At 40.3% G+C, this 14704-nt stretch overlaps 1 protein-coding gene and 2 long non-coding RNA genes across 7 annotated transcripts in view; 1 reads left to right on the forward strand and 2 right to left on the reverse strand.

Moving 5' to 3' along the window:
• LOC307023996 overlaps window positions 1-14704 on the reverse strand; it is a 208560-nt gene that overhangs the window by 168806 nt on the left and 25050 nt on the right. The gene's annotated exons all lie outside the window — the stretch shown is intronic.
• Window positions 46-3936, reverse strand: LOC307023995. Its single transcript, XR_013803816.1, has 2 exons — window positions 784-3936; window positions 46-649 (listed from the first exon to the last, which is right to left on the reverse strand). It is a non-coding gene; the product is annotated as an uncharacterized lncRNA (long non-coding RNA).
• The window catches only part of dnajc25 (DnaJ (Hsp40) homolog, subfamily C, member 25), a 90340-nt gene continuing 81426 nt past the window's right edge, over window positions 5791-14704 (forward strand). For 2 of the 5 annotated variants that reach the window (XM_079657732.1, XM_079657734.1), the window contains exons 1-3: window positions 5791-6300; window positions 9900-10052; window positions 10516-10886. In XM_079657732.1, the coding sequence (XP_079513858.1) occupies window positions 5938-6300; window positions 9900-10052; window positions 10516-10886 (887 nt within the window). In that variant the 5' untranslated portion in view covers window positions 5791-5937. Of the gene's footprint in view, window positions 6301-9899; window positions 10053-10515; window positions 10887-13570; window positions 14261-14704 lie in introns of those variants that run through there. The other 3 variants (XM_079657730.1, XM_079657731.1, XM_079657733.1) reach the window with 3 other exon arrangements.

The following is a 14704-nucleotide window of genomic DNA, read 5'->3' on the forward strand; positions in this document are numbered from 1 at the left end:
ATAAATAACATAGGAAAATACATAATTTAATAATCCACAATATGATAACATTTTACAGATTAATTTAATAAACTTTTACAAGACATAGGTTGATGTTATATTGGGGGGAAAAATACATATTTAAACATTTCAATTAGTCTCTGCATATTTAAGTAATGCTATTAGTTTATATAACAGATGAACAGATGTACAATATTCAGAAAGTAGACGCAAAAAATATATATAACGTGTGCATTTCCAACATTTCCTCTGAAGGAGTGTTATATCAATGCAACATAAGTTAGTTAGCATCCACAACTTTTGTTAATGGATAACTATTGAGTAAGTTGAGTAGTGAGCCATTCGTTTTTTTTTTTTTCCGTGGTGCGATGTCTGCTATGAAGTCCTTGTATGCCTCGCTGACTTTAAGGACATCTGGGTCTGGCAGCTTTCCCCGCACGGCCTTGTAACGTGTACTCTTTTGAACATGTTTATATGATAATTAGGACTTCAAGAACAATTTTACACTCAGACAACAATCACAAAGTTGTAGCAGGCTACATATAATTACTTAGGACAATAGATATTACCTTACACCGTCAGCAACTGTAAACTGCTTTGGCTTAGTGGAAATGAACACCATGTCACTCACTCTGCCTGGTTTCACACCCTATTAATTACACAAAATAATTGTCAAATTAATTGAAAAGGTTGTTGATGCAACATACTAAATCAGCCCTTGGCACAAAGGAAATACTCATTAAACCGTGGATTGGTTGTGAACACATTACATACTGTACATACATGGTTCTTGGCTTGTGCCATCGCTGCTCTGTTTCAGTGCAGCTGAGGACAGGGGGTACAGCAGCCAGGTTGAGTGTGGAGTAGTGTGCGGTCTGGAACAGCAGTGCAACATTGTGGTTGCAGAGTGCTGTTCCAGCTACACAGGAACACTTTGCCACTGCAATCTCCACAGGTGAGCAGTTCTCAAAGAGAATCTACACATTAAACGAAAATGTCAGTCATTTTACATTTAGGAAACTGCTTCAATACAACACAGACAAATGAGAAAGCTGAGAGCAGGCTGTTCAGGCAAGTAGTAGGTGTGGGAAAAGGCTAAACCATGTCAGGTTATCAGTCACATCACATACACAGAAGTTCTGCTGTTTGGAATACTGTAATTTAAGGATATTCAAACAGATAAGCTTGTATAGCCTGTCTCAGCTCTCTTAATTTATTATCTTATATTATAACTACATAAAATAGTGTTAGTAGAACATTGAACAGCTTAACATAGATGTAGGGTTACAAAACCAGCACTTACCTAACACTGGCCAATACAAATAATTGGACCCTACATGGATTATACCAGGGGTATTCAAATACAAATCTTAAAGGTCCAACATTTTTTTTTCAATAAGACAAAGGTCCGTTTATTATGGTCATTCAAACTTTTAAACAATTGCAAGAAGATTCTTAACACGAGGTTGCAAAAACAAAAATAATCTGTATGCAGCAGTTTTCATTGTTATTGTGTCTGTGCTTGATCCCTCAGAGTCGCTGTGTAAGAGCTGCAGTTATGAATAAAGGCAGCTGCACCCTCTTTCATTCAGCATTCCCATTATTGCTTTGTAAATGTCTTGCCCCCTTGTGTGTCCACTGAGGTTCGTCAGGCCCAACACATCTTCAACAAACTCCCCCTTTGCCTCATCATAAAAACTCACAAACACCAGCAACTGAGCATTGTCAGTAGTGTCAGTGGACTCATCCACAGCTAAGGAAATGCACTGTGCATTTTTTATTCCATCACAAAGCTGATTAATCAAATCACCAGCCAGTATTTCTGTTCTTCTGGTTGCTGTGAAATCTGAGAGGGGGATTTGCTTGATTTGACCTGTTATTGGCTCTTTTTCTTTGCCTTCAAACATGGTCTCCATCACTTCAGTCATGCTTTCTTTTATACTTCAGTTATTATCCAGTGGAATGTCCTTACCTACTGGCCTAGTTAAATCAAAGTGGTTACTTTTTTTTGGCTGGGCAGTGTAGTTTTACACACCGTCTTATTTGACTTTCTCAGGACTTAAAACAGTTTTTTGGGGGCAGACCCCCACAAAGAAAAAAATATATTTACACACGTAAGGTCATCATTTTAACAGTTTTGTATGCTCATCCGTGACCAGAGCATCAAGTTGACATGTCTATTACAGCTGAATGCGGCGATTACCATTTTGTTCAGCAAAACGCCTCACAAAATTTGTAAGATCAACAGCTTTAGTGAGTTTTGATTAAATGCTGAGTACAGCCAAACTTGACAGTCTCTTCTCTGTCATTGTAGACCGCAAATACCTCATTCCTTCAGCACTTGGGTCCGAATGCTTCTCGTTTTGCGCCGTTCAAATGAAATCGCCGCCCGCGACGTGCAATACCGAACCTGCCCCGCTACCCTCACATATTGCCAAATAGTTCCGCAACCCGACCCAACCCGTCGGCACAAGATCCGCAACCCGACCCGAACCCGCATATATATGAGCAGTGAAAACGTGCAATTATTAACACACGCAGTTGCATATTTGTCTCAAAAAGCGTGGGATGTTGGTTATTCTCTCCATCTAGGAGGACACCAAAAGCCTCCCAGACGTTGGATTTCGCTCTTGAGGAAGTGTTATAGAAAATGCTGTATTCTCCGCTAGAGAGCTTCACCTCAGCCATTTCGAATGTGGCGCGCTCAGAAGCAGATTGACACGCTGCAGAGGTTATGATTATGCGCGGTCCCGCGGGGGAGAGGTCTGAGGATTTAAACATTAAACTATTATTATTTTAATATATTTATTATGCAACACCCGCGACCCGACCCGCGAATCACCTTTTTTGCGGGTCACCCGTCGGGTATCCATGAGACGGCAGGACCGATGCAGGACTCTGCCGTAGACCGGAAGTTTACACGCGCACACTCAATGAACCGGAAATGGAAATACGTCATCCCGTGCAACTAGCCTATTAGCACTAGCAGTATCGCTAGCAGCCACATCGTTTAGGCTGTCAAATACGCTGCACCGTTTTAGATTCAATGAGTGTCTCATTTGCAAATGCTTCATTAAGTTGCTTGTGTTACCCCCTTTGCAAGCAACTAATTGAGTACACAGATTGCACCTTGCACTATCGCCACTACATTTTTTAAAGTGCACCCAGACCTTCGATCGCTTCGCTCTGTTCGCCATGCCTGCGGGAGTCTCACAACAATAATAAGAGTGCTGTTGAGAGAGATGACGAGTGGCATTTACAGTGGCCAATCAGAGGGGTCTCAAACCGGATACATCACACGGGATGAGGGTTCCCAACCAACCAGAATGGTTTAAAGTTAAACTAAGAAAGTAGACGTAACACATATACCGATAGCAGCACCTTTTGTCCAGCGGCTTAACGGTATACCGATACCGTCCAATTAGGTACCAGTATTGACTTAGTACCATTTCTCCATACCCATCCCTAATCCTGACACATCTACACTGTCTCAACTGAAAGAGGACCAGAAACACATTACAAATATAATAAAATGTGGAGACTTTGGGATATTTATCTCCCATTGTTTTACTTTTCAGGAATTTTACAGACCAGACATGTCGTTGATGTCACTGTTTACCAAACTACCACTTTTTCTGAAAAATGCATAGAATTATTCAATATATGTTAAATACATGGTTTATACATGTAATTACTGGGGTTTCATTTCTTCTGATTATCTAATTTGGGCGTGCACATTTGCCGCTCGCAAACCACCTCTTTTGGATTTGGAAAGGTTGGCATGTATGCGCGGAATGCACAAAAACGGAAGAGACAAGAAACTGCGACACCGTTAGCAGAAGGAAGAATGGAGAGAAATATGTACAAATAATACCATAAATTAAAAATATTACCTCTCATGTATCATATATTAATACATTTTCAAAAATTGATTAAAGCCAATCTTTAAATGATTAAACAAACAACTTTTTGAGACTCCTCTGTGCACACAAAAACATAACTTGGAGAAATAAATAAATACGGAAATGTTATTGATCATACCTCGATTATGTTCTCTTGTTAAGAAATGTATTCTAATAAATGATGCGATAGTTTTGCTTTTCTATAGGTTGTATACAGTAGATACGAGCATGGTTTATACTATCATGTTTAATCATGTTTTGTGCCGTTTGCCAATACTTGACTAGTCGCTCTTAAAACACAGGAGGTAGAGGAAACTAAGAACAACATATTTGGTAAATTTTACAGTGTACAACACATTTGTTTTATTTCCTTTAACTGGTGGATTATGGATATATAGTTGCTGATCAACAGCTGGAACACAAACTATCAAATATAAACAAATGATGTCTCCTTTCCCCGGTACAAACACACTGCCTGAGGAAGGCTATGTGTATTTATTTTGTCATTAACCTTTTTCGGACCACTTATTTATTTATTTTGGTGAAGATCCAACCTCCATGCTGCTACTCTGGTTCAAACTGCATCCACCAAACAATATGATTTATCTCGACCTCCCCAAAATAACCAACATTTGACACGGTGTGAGATGTATTTTTTAGCCGTTCTGTCGTCATTTCCTGCGATCTTCTTCATGCAGTCAGTCAAAATGAATGAATGAATGGGCGTTTCTTTGACTATGTATAGGCAAATATGGGCGTTACGTGAAGCCCGCAAAAGCTGCACCGCATTTCGAGTTGATTGTGATGTATAAAGGGAAACCACCAGGTTGGGAACCACTGCTCTAGAATCATCTGGAGCTTGTTGAGGAGTTTGGTGGGAAGAGAGGACCGCATTGCAGTAGTCCAGCCAGGAAGTGACACATGCATTGACCTAGATTTCTTTGCTGGATTCAGAAAGGGGTAAAGGCAGAATCTGAAGATACCTCCAGCCCCCACTGTCTCCAAAGAAACACCACCATCTGCCTCTCTCCTGCATCCGGGTGGTGTGGTTGGGGCATCAGGGCCTGCTCAACCAGATTAAATGGTCAAAACAATGCAGCTTGATGTCTACAAAATGGACAAACAATTTGAATTGCAATGACGTGTTTACACTAGAGATGTCCCGATCCGATCACGTGATCGGGGATCGGAGCCGATCATGTGATTTTCAAAAGATCGGAATCGGGAGAAAAAAGATCGGGGATCGGGTTTTTTTTGTTTTTGTTTTTTAAAACAAAAATGACCATGTTCAAGTCTTAAAGTCATCCTGAGGCCTTAGTTTTGGTTTCAAATTACAGAACATCATGTATGTGTTGCTTCTTTGGGGCTTGTTTTCATAGACCTGGTTGCTTATTTCTCTCAAATCTGGCAACAGAGTGGGCAGGGCGCAGTGTCTAATTGTAGCAGTAAGCTAACGAGTACTGAAAGCTTTATTTTGTTTTGATCCAATGCTGCACAACTGAACTGATCCAATGCTGCTGTGAAAGAAAGAAGCTATATCCATGTTGGATAGAATATCCAATTTAAATAAAAAAATAACCTTAAGGGACAACTTGAATGCTTTTTTCCTTTTTTTTCTCTTAATGCATTGCATAAAGATCGGATCGGGAAAAATCGGTATCGGCAAATTGTCAAAATCAAATGATCGGAATCGGATCGGGAGCAAAAAAAGGTGATCGGCACATCCCTAGTTTACACTACTTTATTTTAAATGTAAATCTTGACAAATGCAATGCATAACTGGGTGTTCTGTCTTTAATCTCAATCTCAAAATCCGAATTCTGAGATTAAAGTCTTACCAAAAGTAAAAAAGTGAGAGTTTCGACCAAACTCAGAATTCTAAACAAAAAGGTCAGAATTCAGCTTCAGGCGATAGGAAAGTCTGCATTCCCCTCTCCAGCATCACTCCTTCTCACAGACGATCTTTGAAGCATGCCTCGTCATCTTTCCACATTGCGCATACTGATTATGTCAGCAGCAGGCGACGGGACAGCCTATGGTCGGCAGCAGGTTTACAGAGATGGCTGCGGGCATGGAGCGGAGCCGTGGCGGCGGAGCTGGGTGTCCCCGGACAGGGAAGAGCTGGTGGTGTCTCGCGGTGCTCCTGCTCTCCGTGAGCTCCCTGCCGGCGGCCTCCGGGCTGGTGGAGGGCCTGTACTGCGGCACCGAGGTCTGCTACGATGTGCTTGGAGTCTCCCGGGAGGCCGTCAAGCTGGATATCGCACGGGCTTACCGGCAGCTGGCCCGCCGGTACCATCCGGACCGGTTCAGGCCCGGAGAGCCCGGCTATGAGGGAGAGACCCGGGAGTCCGCCCACACGAAGTTCCTGCTCATCGCCACCGCGTACGAGACGCTGAAGGTGGGTCAGTCTCAGAGAGGGTGTCCCTTCAGAGGACACTCTCATGTCCAGCAGCGAGCTTTGAGACTTGTGTGTCTCTTTGTGTCTCTGGGTGTTTTCTATGTCGAGTAAAGCTGCTACAGAGCCACTATTTCAAGTATACTACGTCATCGAGTGGCGCCGAAGGAATGTTTAAATGTCCAGCATACATGTGCTACCAAGCAAGCCTCCTCGACATTGGGAAACGGCCTCTGTGTGTCTCTGTGTGTCTGTGACTCTGTGACTCTGTGTTCCATATCCTTATTACTTCTCCTTTCCTGAAACGTGTCCTTATGTCACCAGAGTAGAGGTACCACCTTCTCCTTCCCAATGCTTACATTGTACTCCTGTTGGGATTCATGTGTGTTTACTGTACATCATATGATATCATGAGGGACTTTACACTCTATGTATGGACATATGTTGCCATGTGATGTCCTCTATAAATGTACTCGTAGTAGTTCTTCTTATATTGATATGATTTGAATGCCATATGGCAGCACACAGTAAGTAGAGGAAGTGTGGTGTTCGTGTTTTATTATGTTGGAGAGACCCCGTTTCTTTCCCTTACCTTGGCTGTTTATTTACTCATTCATATAGGGCTGCCAACATTTGAGTTCAGCTTGGAGTGAGATTTTTTTTTTTGGTGAACCGAAAAAAGAAACGTTCATGTGTACAGTGTTGCAAATGTATTGAACATGTACAAACTAGGGTTTCCCATTAATGTACCGTGCGCTACAGTGGAATACGCACATACAGTGTACCCACGACTCTTACAATGAAGACTCGATAATCAGCTCACAGCATATCAAATGGCATATAGGTGTAAGCAGAGATAAAGTGCTATTTTACGGGGGGGGGGGGGGTCCTCACGTCCGGGGGAAGATTTCTTTTTTAAATATTGACGTTAAATGCATCAACCTGGTGCATTTTGAGAGCAAAACATCCATATAAAACAGAACGTTAAACAAATTTTCTTTTTCTTTATGGATATTTTACAAATCACTCACCGTTTAAACTTTATTCTTGTTTTACTGTCATATAGTATTTCATAACTGTTTTTCATTTATTCTCAAATGGTGACCAAACCGTTTGAGACCCACTGAGATAACTAGACTAAACAGAGAGTCCCTTACCTCACTGAGCTGTAGTTATCTCTCAGTCTGACAGGACAGAGCTTTCCCTCTCCTTGTTTTAGAAACAGCTTTTCATATCCGTTAGCACAGCTAGCTAACCAGATGCTAACAACAACAACAATGCAAATAGTGAGTTTTGTAGAAATATACTGTATAATAGTAAAGTTATTTAAGATGATGCCATATTTATTGAGGATTTTACATTATAAATATTCCCCAAAATTATTCAAAAGCATATTCTTCCAAACGCCTTGCTGTAGTATGACACACAGGAGACTATTGATGTGTGTAGTGAGTTTGGTAGTAATAAGCTGTATAATAGTGATTGAATGTTATTGTATATTCTCTTTTTTCGGAGTTGCACTTTGCAGACGGTCCCTGAGCACTCGTTTCTTCTCTGGCTGCGGATAAAGACCAATGTAATGTGTCCAGCTCGGAGGACGGCGCGTATTGGCTTTTTTTTAAATCAAAATGTGGTTGTGGTTCGTTGTCAACCTTACCACGGTACTTAGGAGATTTCATTTGTGTCTGAATAACGTTTTCATGAGTTATTGATCCGTGAAATCAGAATCTCCCAATATCGTTCCAACTTTACTGAACTAAGCCAGAAGACCGTCTCATTTCGTAGACCGCTCGGTTTGCTGTTCCTTCACTTTATTTTTATATTTATATACATTTATTTTGGACGAAAACTTAGCGTGAGGAAAGGCATGTGTGGCGTGAGTCCGTGAGATATGGGTTAATTGCGTGACTCTCACGCTCAATGCGTGAGTGTTGGCAGCCCTGGTATATATTTCTATAGAAATACACTTTCATTATGTTGAAGTGTTTCATAGTATGTTTACATCTTTTTGTGCTCATTGTAGTTTTTCGTAGTTTTCAAGACACACTAAACTGGTCCTTGGCCAGGACTAGGTGACGTGTGAAGGTAGGAGAAGCTCAGTGTAATGATGGAGGTAGTGATGGATGAATTCCATTTAGCATCTTGGCTCCCTGTCCATCTCACTGGAACACATCCAACATTACTGTTATCATTCACACCTGTGCTCTTCCTACTGTGACCAATCACATTTCAAATGACTGAAACCACATACTCATGTAGGCAAAACATTGACCAGGTTATTGACCATAACCTTTACTCGGTTTGAAATTGATTTGAAACACTGCCATTAAGAAGAAGATCCTTTATCTATCCCGCAGGGGAAATTCACACAACAACAACAACAACAACAACAAAACACACACACACACACACACACACACACACACACACACACACACAAAAGGTCTGAATACATATAAAGATACAAACATATGCATTTTTTGCAATGGAGAGGTGTCAGAGCAGACAGGCTGCCTGTTTTCCTCCACCAGGGAGCAGTTGGGGTTCAGAGCCTTGCTAAAAGTCCAGTTCACCTCCTCAGCAGTGACCAGGAGGTGAACTGGCTTATTTTGTCTTTTTTTGGCTCCGGACTTGAACTTGCGACCCTTCGGTCCCTAAAGACTGAGCTATTCAAAGTTGCCCTCTGTGTTTCAGTCACCTGCAGAACACACACGTGAACACACCTGTAACCAATCAGATCTCTTAGAACGCCGGGTAGGATCCAGGTCTGCTCCTGTGTTTGGACAGCTGTGTCCCACTTTGGACAGTCAGAGGAAGTCATGTATCTGATACTGTTAATACTATATGCTAATTAACAGTAAACAGTGCAAACAATTTTAATTGTTAAAAATTCCTCAAAGTTGATCATTTCAATTTATCAATTAAGAAGATAAGATATACTTGATTGATCCGATTTGGGAAATGTTTTTGTCACAGCAGCATAGATAAGACACTGCCAATGAATTGGAGGTAAATAAAATGATTAAAAAACAACAACAATAAAGATATACATATCAGCAATAGAAGACTAACAAAATATGCAAAACAGTGAATATACACATATTAATAATAAAGGATATATATCTATAGAGTGTATGTATATATATATATATATATTGAATAAACAATATACATATACAGAATAATAGGCAGTGTACATACAGTAATGCTTGTCTAGCCTATCAAACTCCCAAAATGTATATGAATACATATGAAATTACCTTTTCATTTTTCTTTAGAGAATATAACTCATCAGTGTTTACTGAAGTGAGGTATGTTAAAGATATGTTGTATTGGAAAGAATGAACACTTACAATTATGGATTGAATTTGGAAATTCAGTTAGATTAAAATTATATTTTCTAAATGATTACTTGTACATTTTCTTAATAAATGTAGAGTTTTTTTTTGGTTTGCCCAAATAGTTTGTTAAGCAACAAAAATAAAGCTGCAACATTTATTTCTGTGAATATTTTTTTGAACTTTTCAGTAAAGACCTGCCTATGTTCTCATGCTGATGAGCCTTTATTATAGATGAAAATGATTGTGGGTGTGTGTGTGCAGGATGAGGACACTCGGCGGGACTACGACTACATGCTGGACCACCCCGAGGAGTATTACCAGCACTACTACACCTACTACAGGAGGCAGCTCACCCCCAAGGTGGACGTGAGGATCGTCATCCTGGTCACCATCTGCGCCATCTCCATCTTCCAGGTACTAATCTTTTTTTATTTATTGAAAACTGATGAGTTAGTCTTGAACAGTGATGAATTGCTTCAAAACATATACAATAAGTGGAATTAACAGCTTGGTATAGAGGCGCAAAAGAAAAACGTAAGGAATGTTAACAACTCGCATATAAAATAATAACAAATGAGAATCTACGTTTAATTCAGTATAAATTAATGAAAAGAATGTATTATAGTGGGGACTATAAGTTACATCAGTTCCTTAGATTCAGGTTTAAAAAGTTGTACAAAGAGTGACTCCCTCATACATGCCTTTCGGAATTGCTGCAAAATCAAAAACACTTGGGTGGATGTTCAATAACATGTAATTGTAAAATATTTTTTTCTCCAGCTGTCTGCCTCTTTCAAAATAACCAGAAAAAAAGATACCCAACTGCATGGCAAATACTTTGTTCATGAGTGTATAAGAAGTAGATTTCCTCCTCCAGTTCTACAGCTGGCACAGCAGCTACAACGAGGCCATCAACTACCTGGTGACGGTGCCCAAGTACCGGATCCAGGCCACGGAGATCGCCAAGCAGCAGGGGCTCCTCAACCGCAGCAAGGAGAAGGGCAAGAACCGGCGCTCCAAGGAGGAGATCCGGGAGCAGGAGGAGGAGGTGATCCGGGACATCATCAAGACCAAGATCGACATCAAGGGAGGCTACCAGAAGCCCAACCTGTCCGACATCCTGCTCTGCCAGATGGTGCTCTTTCCCTACTACCTGACCACCTACCTGAGCTGGTACGCCTCATGGATCTACCGCTTCACCCTCTGCAGGGAGGAGTACGGAGAGGAGGAGAAGGTCTACCTCATCAGGTCAGTGCTGGAGCTTCACCTCACACAGGATACACAGGGGAGTGGGGAGAGGTACTCAGAGCTGGTACTTGCAGTTCACCCTTGAAAAAGAGATCTTTTGATCTCAAGAGACTTTCACCTGGTTAAATAAAGGCTACAAACAAACAAACTTGAGTAAAAGAAGAAGTACTCAGATCTGGTAATTAAGTAAAAGTAGAAGTACTGAGATCTGGTACTTGAGTAAAAGTAGAAGTACTCAGATCTGGTAATTAAGTAAAAGTAGAAGTACTCAGATCTGGTACTTGAGTAAAAGTAGAAGTACTCAGATCTGGTAATTAAGTAAAAGTAGAAGTACTCAGATCTGGTACTTGAGTAAAAGTAGAAGTACTCAGATCTGGTACTTGAGTAAAAGTAGAAGTACTCAGATCTGGTACTTGAGTAAAAGTAGAAGTACTCAGATCTGGTAATTAAGTAAAAGTAGAAGTACTCAGATCTGGTACTTGAGTAAAAGTAGAAGTACTCAGATCTGGTACTTGAGTAAAAGTAGAAGTACTCAGATCTGGTAATTAAGTAAAAGTAGAAGTACTCAGATCTGGTACTTGAGTAAAAGTAGAAGTACTCAGATCTGGTAATTAAGTAAAAGTAGAAGTACTCAGATCTGGTACTTGAGTAAAAGAAGAAGTACTCAGATCTTGTAATTAAGTAAAAGTAGAAGTACTCAGATCTGGTACTTGAGTAAAAGTAGAAGTACTCAGATCTGGTACTTGAGTAAAAGTAGAAGTACTGAGATCTGGTACTTGAGTAAAAGTAGAAGTACTCAGATCTGGTAATTACGTAAAAGTAGAAGTACTCAGATCTGGTAATTAAGTAAAATTAGAAGTACTCAGATCTGGTACTTGAGTAAAAGAAGAAGTACTCAGATCTTGTAATTAAGTAAAAGTAGAAGTACTCAGATCTTGTAATTAAGTAAAAGTAGAAGTACTCAGATCTGGTAATTAAGTAAAAGTAGAAGTACTGAGATCTGGTACTTGAGTAAAAGTAGAAGTACTCAGATCTGGTAATTACGTAAAAGTAGAAGTACTCAGATCCGGTAATTAAGTAAAATTAGAAGTACTCAGATCTGGTACTTGAGTAAAAGAAGAAGTACTCAGATCTTGTAATTAAGTAAAAGTAGAAGTACTCAGATCTTGTAATTAAGGCCCCGGCCACACGAGGACGCATAGGGCTAAACACATAGGATTAACGCAAACGCAATCGCAAAACAGCTTCCGTCCACACGCAATGTTCACCGGATAGTGTCTGTCCACACAAGACAGCTCCGTTTAGCTCCAACCGCTGGAGAAGCTGCAGTACATATGCAGGAGCCTGTACGTGGCGCTGTAACTTCCTCCACAAAAGCAGCGAAGAAGCATGGTTGTCATGGTTGCCCTTCTGTTTATTCTCCGCGGTGGGGACCGAGGGAACCGGGCAGAGTTTTTCGCCAGTCAACGTGTGTTAAAGTTTAAATCTTCCGGACAAAATTATAAAAGTGCCGGTCAAAGGTCTTCTTTGTTATTTATTGAGCTTTAAAACAAATGAATAACGAATCTATATAATAAAATAATAAAATATACGGAGCCTCTCTTTTTCCTCCCTCTCTTCTGACAGCGTCAGTGTCTGTCTCAAGCAGCAGCTGATCCAGTAATGAGTGACCCGGCCGACAGTAAAAATAAACATATTTATAACTAGTTTAGGTAGTTTGAGAGGTAATTAAAATAGATAAGGGTGATGATCTGACTTAAAGTGTGTGTTTGGCTCCGTTCACCGCTGCATCACAGCTGGAGGAGCTGCAGGTGAGCAGAGCTGCGTGTCTCCGTCCTGTCAGATTAGACTTCACTCGCGTTTATGTCCATATCGAGAGAAAGATAAATAATCTGAATTCAGTGTGCAGTTTACCTTGACGTGGGGGTGAGCAGCAGAGGTGGGGAGAGGCGGGGCTATTGCGTCATCATTATCAGAAAATGATCGTATAGGGCGCACACACGGCGCCGTTGGACCCCCCAGAGCGTTGCTTATGCCGTTCTATCCACCTTGGGACCCGTTATCGTTTCCGCAGTTGTTTATTGTCATATTCGGTCGTCGTCTTGTGGCCGAACGATCTATATGACACTAAACAGTAACGCAAACGACCGTTTTCATCCTCGTGGGGCCGGGGCCTAAGTAAAAGTAGAAGTACTGAGATCTTGTAATTAAGTAAAAGTAGAAGTACTCAGATCTTGTAATTAAGTAAAAGTAGAAGTACTCAGATCTTGTAATTTAAGTAAAAGTAGAAGTACCAGAATGTAGGAATACTCTGTTACAAGTAAAAGTCCTGCATTCAAAATGTTACTCAAGTAAAAGGATAAGATAAGATAGTACTTTATTGATCCCAATTTGGCAAATGTTTGTGTTGCAGCAGCATAAAAAGACATGGCATTGGCATAGAAAATATACATTTTGAATTATTTTATATAATAATTATTATCATCAAAATATAGTTAAAGTACCAAAAGTAAAAGTAGTCATTATGCAGATTGGTCCATTTCAGAATAATATACAGTGGAGGAAATGAGTATTTGATCCCCTGCCGATTTTGCAAGTTTACCCACTTACAAAGAAATGAACAGTCTATAATTTCAATGGTAGGTTTATTTGAATAATGAGAGACAGAATATCCGATCAATCAGATTCCAACCTCTCCACCATGGGCCAGACTAAAGAGCTGTCTAAGGACCTCAGGGACCAGACTGTAGACATCCACCAGGCTGGGACTGGCTACAAGACCATCAGAGAGCAGCTTGGTGAGGAGGAGACAACTGTTGGTGCCATTATTCAGAAATGGAAGAAAGACAAAATGAGCCTCAATCTGCAGGGGATCAAATACTTATTTCCTCCACTGTATATGATATGTTTTATAATGATTGATCATGAAAGTGTTCTCAAAGCTGGTAAAGGTGCAGCTAGTTTGAATGACTTTGTATACTGCAGGGCTTGTGGATTTACTCCAGGTGGAACTAAAGTCTGATTTAACCCTTGATTATATTTTACATCATTCATCCACATCTGTAAAGTTACTAGAGGTATTAAATACATGTAGTGGAGGAAAAGTACACCGTTTACTTCTGAATTGTAGCGGGGTAGAAGTAAGATAACATTGAAATAAAGTACAAGTACCTACAAATTGTACTTGAGCACAGTATTTGATTAAATCTACTTAGTTACTTTACACCACTGAGTATAGTTCAGTGCATACTCAGCCCTCACCCGGTCTCTTCAGGAGGAACATGAAGATGTCTCAGTCTCAGTTCGACAGTCTGGAGGAAAGCTCCAAGCAGACGTTCCTGGAGAAGCGGCTGTGGATCAAAGACAACTACGAGGTGCGTATCTGAAAACTGTCTTTTAGATCCTCAGCATCCTTTCTCCTTTTCTTTTTCTCCTCCTGTTCTCTAGATTCTTGCAAACCTGTCGGTAAGAGTTATTAAGAGTATTGATCATTATAGCGGCAAAAACTTCAAGAAATAAAACTGAAAATTAACTCAAAAACCTGCCACTGAGGCACCAGTTAGTGAATCTTACACAGTCCAACAGGAACATCATTTCATATATTGATTAGCATGATCCAATAACAAAGACACTTAATGTTTTCACATTTTCTTGTCCTGTAGCCTTTCCTATGGCTTTACTTGTTTCACCTTAGTAAAAAATCATATGCCTATACTGGTGTGCCAAGTAAAGCATAAAACAACTACCTCAATTAACTTAGATTACACCAAAATAAAGGTAAATGTACAATAAACAACAAATTGAATAATAAAAATCAA

Source organism: Notothenia rossii, assembly GCF_949606895.1.
Source record: "Notothenia rossii genome assembly, chromosome: 11".
NCBI classification, from domain to species: domain Eukaryota; kingdom Metazoa; phylum Chordata; class Actinopteri; order Perciformes; family Nototheniidae; genus Notothenia; species Notothenia rossii.